Raw genomic sequence first — 7,621 nt, forward strand, 5'->3', positions numbered from 1 at the left:
GCCATATAAAATTCTTTTTTTATTTTACCCTGTTTCAACATAATATTTTACTACCGACTATAATGTGAAGATAATAAATTGACCTTTAATGTATTTTAAAACTTAACACAGACTTAATACATCATTAAATAACAATAATTCATTTCAACTTTATTTGTATAGCACTTTTTACTTTACAGACAAAAGCAACTTTACAGAAAATAATAATAATAATAATAATAACAACAATAGTAGGGATCAGAATTTTTTTTAAATTAATAGTATTATTAAAGAAAGAAATAACAAACCAAAACACATAGATTAGAAGATTTTATGATAAGAATGTACAAAATACAGTTTCAAATTCTGCAAACATCAGCAGGAACGGATGACACACTGACACAATGATTATTCAGTGACATTGGGCAACATTTTTCCCACAGCTGCCTCTGTGTGTTTCCTTCCGTTTACCCTTTCATTTTTTCCCCACGCTAATGTCCAGCATGTTTCGGTTGTGTCACCAGTGTTTTGTAATGAGACTCAGGCGGCTTGTAGCTGTGGCCCTTGATCTACTGGAATGGCAGCAAGGGACGCAACCTCTTTTCTGGGGGTGAGGGATGCGAAAAGTGTGTCCAGGATTCCTAAGACCTGTAGAAGCTCTTGCTGAAGTTCTTCTTCTCGACCCAAAACCTCCATTAGACGCTGCAGAAGCCGCTCGACTACAGGTGACTGGTGAAGAACCTGCCGATACAGATCTACACACACACACACACACACACACACACAAACACGTTTAATATGTGGAAAACCTTTGAAAACCAGAACAAAACAATACTATTTCACAAGCAGCAGTTCACTTCTTCATTCCCATTTGCTTACGTGCAGATAATACAATACGAAACTCACCAAGCACAATATCCCCAACCATGAGCAGAGGCCGAGAAAAGCGTGGGTCAAAGATGTGCCTGAAAAACAACACACAAAAATGCCCTTTACCTTACTTTCAGAATAATTTCATATCAAGTCACTAACACAAACTCTCAACCGCAACACTCAACACTGCTCAAGAATTTCCCAGTGCTTTAATCATTCCAAGAAGTTCAGTTTTTCCACAGCAATTAAATGAAATGCATTTCACAGAACAATAACAATGCTGAAAGTCTTTTAAGTGTAAATCTTTTAAGTGTAAATCCCACACAGATTATTATTAAATAATATGCATATAAACATAAATGTATATTAAATTATTTTTAATGCATATAAACATAAAATGTATATTAAATTATTTTTAATAAAAAAAATAAAAATTATTCAATTTTAATTCTACATTTTATATATATATATATATATATATATATATATATATATATATATATATATATATATATATACACACACACACTTAAATTTCCTTTAAGACTTTTGCACTGTAGAGTTTTATGATAATTAAGCACATTTTCAGTAAATTCTCATTACTGAAATGTGAAAGATATTATTTAAAATGTAAATATACACATGGCAGTAACTGTTATATAAAAAATATTATTATATACTATAACAGTAATCATCATCAGTGAGAATAATGAGAACGAAACTCAAAACATGAAATGCATTTAAAAATGTCAAAATACTCTTTTTGCCTTCATGCAGATGATATATTGTTTTAATCTTGAAATGTTTTTAAAGTGAAACATAACCCATTCACCCAAAAACAGTTTGAGAAATCCAAGCAAATTGGACAATTTTGTAATCTTGGAAAATTGCATAATCTTTTCCTACTTCAAGTCCTGGAAAATGATTTCTGATGAGGCTGTACTACATCTGTATATTTACTTTATTATTTAATTTTTTCTAAGGCGTTCGTAAATTTCCCCCTCCAACTGTTTATGAGCCATTGTGTTTTGTATGGGAGTCTGAAGTCATAAGACTCATAAGTGTGTGTCGGAAAAGATGTGAGAGAGTTACTCACTTGAGAAGGAAGTTGAGGATCTTGGTTAAGCTCTCTTCATTTCGTCCTGCGAGAGCATTTTTCAGAGTTCCTCTGCGGTTGAGCTCTATGATAACCGCTACGGTCACCTCTGGTTTACTGGTGCGTGTCCATGTCTGTCAAACATGCACACACACACATATCTTCATCTGAACAGTCACAGCATACATCAACCTGCATTATATCCACACGCGTGTGTTTACCTGCAGAGCTGTGTCCAGCGCTTTGGACACCTCAAAGCTTTTCAGCTGTTTGTCATATTTCCGTAGATACTGCTTCACCGGTTTACTGACCAAGAAATCATCCTAAAAAAAGACATCAAAGATTGTAAGACACAACTGAAGAAAACAATGCAGCAAAAACAAAGCACACGAGTTCATTCAAACAGTCTCATATGAAAATATAAGACTCAGTTAACATGGCTATGGCTTAAAAGTCAATTCTTATTTTATGAAGATATCTTAATTTAAATAGTTTTCATTTGATTATAGCTGTAGAATAGCTATATCAAAGACCAATTTTAGCTGAAATGTTAGCAAATAAGAAATTGAATTAAAATAATTCAAATTAATTGATTCAAAGCAAACAAAAATATAAAATAAAAATCACCTGTTTGGCCACATATTTCTTGTAAAATGTTAGCAAACAAGAGATTGAATTAAAAGAAACAAATTCATGCAAATAAAATAAAAATCATGTTTTGTCAGAAAGTTCTTGTGAAATGTTAACAAACAAGAAATGTAATTAAATAATTCATTGATCCATTCATTCAGAAAATTAAAATAAAAAAAAAAAAATAAAAAAAAAAAAACACGTTTGGGCACAAAGCTCTTGTGAAATATGAGCAAATAAAAAAATTTAATTAAAAATCATTGATTCATTCATTCAGGAAAAAAAGTCAAATAAAACAAAATAAAAATCACCTGTTTGGCCACATATTTCTTGTAAGATGTTAGCAAACGAGATTTAATTAAAATAAACAAATTCATACAAAAAAAACAATAAAAATCATGCTTTGTCACAAAGTTCTTGTGAAATGTGAGCAAATAAAAAATGGAATTAATCTAAATCTATTGAGTCGTTCGTCCAGAAAAAAGTAAAACAAACAAACCAATCACCTGTCTGGGCATAAAGTTCTTCCCCTTGACAAAGACCCGGTATGACGGACCCCTTCGCCTTCGACTAGTTAACGTCTCTTTGTCTTTTTTGTGTTTCCTGTGCCTGACACTCAACACACCATTGGTCATCCCCACAGCAAGCACTTCATCATCAGGCTAGAGCAGAACCACAACGAGCAAAACTTCAATTAAAGTGTATATGAAAAAAAAAAACATTATGAGTTCATATTTAGAGATTTCTTTGTGTAAATTAACTAAACGTACCGCAACAGCCATACTGAGGATAGATGCATCACAGTCGAAATTATGTACAACCTTATAAGAGGAGTTATACACTTTGACATGCCTAAAACGAAAAGCACCCAAAACAAATAAATCTAACTTTCTCACAACAGATTCACAAAAATAAGCACTTTATGACTTTATAGCTATGGCTCACACATGTAGACACACCTGTCCAGTGATCCTGTGAGCAGTTTGTTTCCTACAGAACTCAGACATGCACATGTAACAGTTTTATGATGATTCTTAAGAGAAACAAGCTCCTGTCCGCCTTTCAACAGGTCCCAAATTTTCACATAGCGCCCTCCTGTAACACATACACCAACTTATTTCAACCATTTGTTAGAAAAGCCAAATACAATCAAGCGGTCATAACATAGCACACTAGATGACATCTGCATTAATGCACCAAGTCTACAGTATTTATCTGCAGTATGAGCTGGGGGAAGAAATGGTTGCAAGGGTTCTAAGCATTACTGATCACTGTGTGGTTAAATAACGAGTGTTGTTCACCTGTGGACACCAGCAGGGCTTCTGACGGATATAACAGCACACACTCCACAGGATGACCATGTTGCATGGTCATCACACTGCTTCCTGACCGCATGTCAAACACTTTCACTGTGTGATCATACGAACCTGCAACAGAGACGACCGGCATTCAGGACAAACTACTGTACAAAAGATAACCTTTACATTTAGAATATTATATACTTATTCATATTAAATGTACACGGTTATGATCAATTTAAAATGGTGTATTTTTAGGTGCATTTTAAAATGAAACCTAAGTGAATAGAGGTAAAATTATCATACGTGACCCTGGAGCACAAAACCAGTCTTAAGTCGCTGATATTGCCATTTATTTTTAGCAATACCCTCCCCCAAAAAAACTTTGTATGGGTTGAAATTATCTATTTTTCTTTTATGCCAAAAATCATGAGGATATTAATTAAAGCTCATGTTACATGAAGATATTTTGTAAATTTCCTACTGTAAATATATCAAAACTAAATTTTTGATTAGTAATATGCATTGTTAAGAATTCATTTGGACACCTTCAAAAGGTGGTTTTCCCAGTATTTCGATTTTTTTTGCACCTTCAGATTCCAGATTTTCAAATAGTTGTATAATAATTGTCCGTTATGACTGGTTTTGTGGTCCAGGGTCACATATGTGAGGTGCTGATAAGAATGAAAGGTGGTTACCTGTGACAAACAGATCTGGGTTGAGTTTGCTGGGGGCGAGAGCTCTGATGTAGTCTGTGTGTTCAGTTACTGAGCTGATCTCAACAGCACTGGGAACGTCCCACACGCGGCACGTCAGGTCATCAGACCCCGACACCACACGAAACCCATCAGACAGGAACGAGGTCACGTGTACCGCCCTGCACATTTGAGACAGCAGAAAAGAAACCCTTAAGACAACAGAACCACTGACAGAGCTGCTTTACAAGGGGAAAGATGTGATTTTAGAGATCATTTAAAGTTACTGAATACATTATTTATTAGCAATTATTTCATGCCAGGTCATACTTGGAGTGTCCTGTGAATTGCCTGAGAGCCACTCGGCCGCTGATGTCAAAGAGACGGATGAGACCCTCTTCACTTCCTGCCACTAAAAGCTTCCCGTCGCCTCTGAAGCTCCCTCCATACGCTGTATCCCGAAAACGTGTGAAGCTCCGTATGGGCTCTTGAGAGTGAAGTCCATATACGTGGATCTGATGCAGGAAATGATCATATCAACATATTGCATGCAAGTGAATCTCACAAAAACAAGTGCATGTCATATTTCACAAAAAAAAAACAAAAAAAAACAAGACAAATATTGCTTGATGGAAATAAAGCTGGTTTTAAGAACCAAATTTTCCCATCAAATCATCTGCACTGTAGTGAATACAAATATTTGACTTATTTGTACCTCTGATTATATATTATCAATAAAGGTTTTAATTGGATATAAGTAATGTTTGGGAAGTCGTGGCCTAATGGTTAGAGGGTTGGACTCCCAATCGAAGGGTTGTGGGTTCTAGTCTCGGGCCGGACGGAATTGTGGGTGGGGGGAGTGCATGTACAGTTATCTCTCCACCTTCAATACCACGACTGAGGTGCTCTTGAGCAAGGCACCGAACTCCCAACTGCTCCCCGGGCGCCGCAGCATAAATGGCTGCCCACTGCTCCGGGTGTGTGCTCACAGTGTGTGTGTGTGTGTTCACTGCTCTGTGTGTGTGCATTTCGGATGGGTTAAATGCAGAGCACAAATTCTGAGTATGGGTCACCATATTTGGCTGAATGTCACTTCACTTTCACTTTCACTTTCATGTTTACTGCATTGCTGTATTAAATTCCTCTACCCCCCTACATTTAAACAGTATTCTTTGTTGTATTTTCCTGTTAAAATAACGGCGTTCCTATGGAAGTCTTCTGCTTTTAAGAACAGCCGGGTTTTCCGGTATTGGGCAGAGCTAATGCGTAAACAGCAATCCCATTGGCTGGTGCTCACCTATTATCATCCCTGTTGTGATTTCAGCAAATCAGTTCAAGCGATTTTAGTAATCTTCTACATCCACTTTTATTATGCAATAAGAAGCTACTTTTTTATGTCTTTATCTTAATCCATGGTTTTATTTCAAAAATGAGCTTTACACTCAACCAATAAATAAATACATGCATATTTCAATATGAAAGTGAATAATGATAAATGGACTCACTCTGGTGGAGGCGGTGACGGCATAATTGTGAGGTGTGAGAGGAGAGAAGTCAATCTTTGTTACAGCACCAAACTCTTTCATTTGTACGGGAGACTGAAAGACATACGCAGACTGTCAGTGCATATAAATACTGAAAAACTTGTTAAAATGTTGACTAATCAGAACACCTAAGATATACACTTTTCATTGAACACATAAATGATATACAAAATCTTTTGATGTTGAAAAGACATTATGCGTCAACACTTCTCAAACCTTGTAATTCTTCCAGTACAGCGTGTCCTCTGTTACTTTCTCTCCGAGTTTAGGGAGGAACTGAACTTTGGTGGGTTTAAATGAAGCCATCTCAGATATGAACACTGATCCCTCTGAGGACCTGCAATATAACACTTCAATAAAATATAACAACACTACAGGTGACTCCAGCATTCGTGCGCTCATAATGCATACAACAGAACCAATAGAAGACATCCTAACGTTACACTAATAAGCTCAAAGCACAGGTTCACAGACTTCAGATCTCTGAATAAATCAGAACTGGTTAGGTTTGTTTTCAATAAGCAAGATATTTTAATCTAAATATTATAAGGTATATCTTACCTTATTATGGTTTCCACCGATTTTTTAAAATAATTGTTTGATTATTTGTTGTTAACGGTACAGATTAGAAAAGATGAGCAAAAATCACGTTGATACTACAGCCGCATGGAGGCCGCCATTTTGTGACGTCATATTTCCGTTTTGGAACAAACTTTGCACACGTGATTCCCGACAACTAGAGTAGCTATTTTGCTGGCTTCTTTGTGAACGTTTGCTAAATGTACACATACACGCTACAGCAACTGATTAAATACGTTTTCTTCGCTTTCTTGCTGATTTTTCCAAACAGGGCTTGATTTCCTCAAGAAAGTATTTTTAGCCTGGAAACTTCACCTTACAGGCAATTTTAAGAAAAATACAAAATGCGTAAAATGCTTTTGCATTATAGTCCTTGGAATAAACACATACATCTGTCAAATCAAATAACTTACATTAAAATGTTTTAATATCAACCCAAATATTTACATATGTATTTGTAAATTATATATATATATATATATATATATATATATATATATATATATATATATATATATATATGTATGTATTTAACCCCCCCCCCCCCCCCCCCTCTCTTTTTTGTAAATTTTGTATTTATTCAAAAATCATGTAGGTTTTTTCTCAGGAAATATGTAAACCAAATCTCCCAACATAACATTTTTACCCTAATATTGTCAGAGGAAGTGTCGAGAGGTTGCAAAGGTAAATGTGTCAAAGGATATTTGTGACCCAAATGAAAGAGTTAAGTGAGAAAAATATGTTTTCCTCACGTTCTTATGTTCTTATTGATGACATTTACAAAACAGGACTTAATTTCTTGAAAAAATAAAAGAAAAATTATATATATATATATATATATATATATATATATATATATATATATATATATATATATATATATATATATATATATATATATATATATATTAAATTAATTATACTTTT

At 34.7% G+C, this 7,621-nt stretch overlaps 1 protein-coding gene across 1 annotated transcript; it reads right to left on the minus strand.

Moving 5' to 3' along the window:
* Positions 1-296: 296 nt before the first annotated feature.
* Positions 297-6,852, minus strand: LOC127933855 (U3 small nucleolar RNA-associated protein 15 homolog). Its single transcript, XM_052530880.1, has 13 exons — positions 6,677-6,852; positions 6,332-6,452; positions 6,077-6,169; positions 4,902-5,086; positions 4,575-4,753; positions 3,880-4,005; positions 3,538-3,673; positions 3,349-3,430; positions 3,085-3,240; positions 2,170-2,271; positions 1,949-2,082; positions 886-944; positions 297-734 (listed from the first exon to the last, which is right to left on the minus strand). Exons 2-13 carry the CDS (start codon positions 6,419-6,421, stop codon positions 520-522), a joined length of 1,557 nt encoding a protein of 518 aa, XP_052386840.1. The 5' UTR covers positions 6,422-6,452; positions 6,677-6,852; the 3' UTR covers positions 297-519.
* Positions 6,853-7,621: the final 769 nt, after the last annotated feature.

The sequence above is a fragment of the Carassius gibelio genome, chromosome A18, assembly GCF_023724105.1.
Source record: "Carassius gibelio isolate Cgi1373 ecotype wild population from Czech Republic chromosome A18, carGib1.2-hapl.c, whole genome shotgun sequence".
NCBI lineage: Eukaryota > Metazoa > Chordata > Actinopteri > Cypriniformes > Cyprinidae > Carassius > Carassius gibelio.

Bases quoted from the DNA above. Each gene is read 5' to 3' on its own strand.
- LOC127933855 (XM_052530880.1), bottom strand. From the start codon at position 6,421: ATGGCTTCATTTAAACCCACCAAAGTTCAGTTCCTCCCTAAACTCGGA. The intron at 5,087-6,076 runs GTGAGTCCATTT...TTCCTGCATCAG, and splicing joins CCGTCACCGCCTCCACCAGA to ATCCACGTATATGGACTTCA. The intron at 3,431-3,537 runs GTGTGTCTACAT...TTTTCGTTTTAG, and splicing joins CTCACAGGATCACTGGACAG to GCATGTCAAAGTGTATAACT.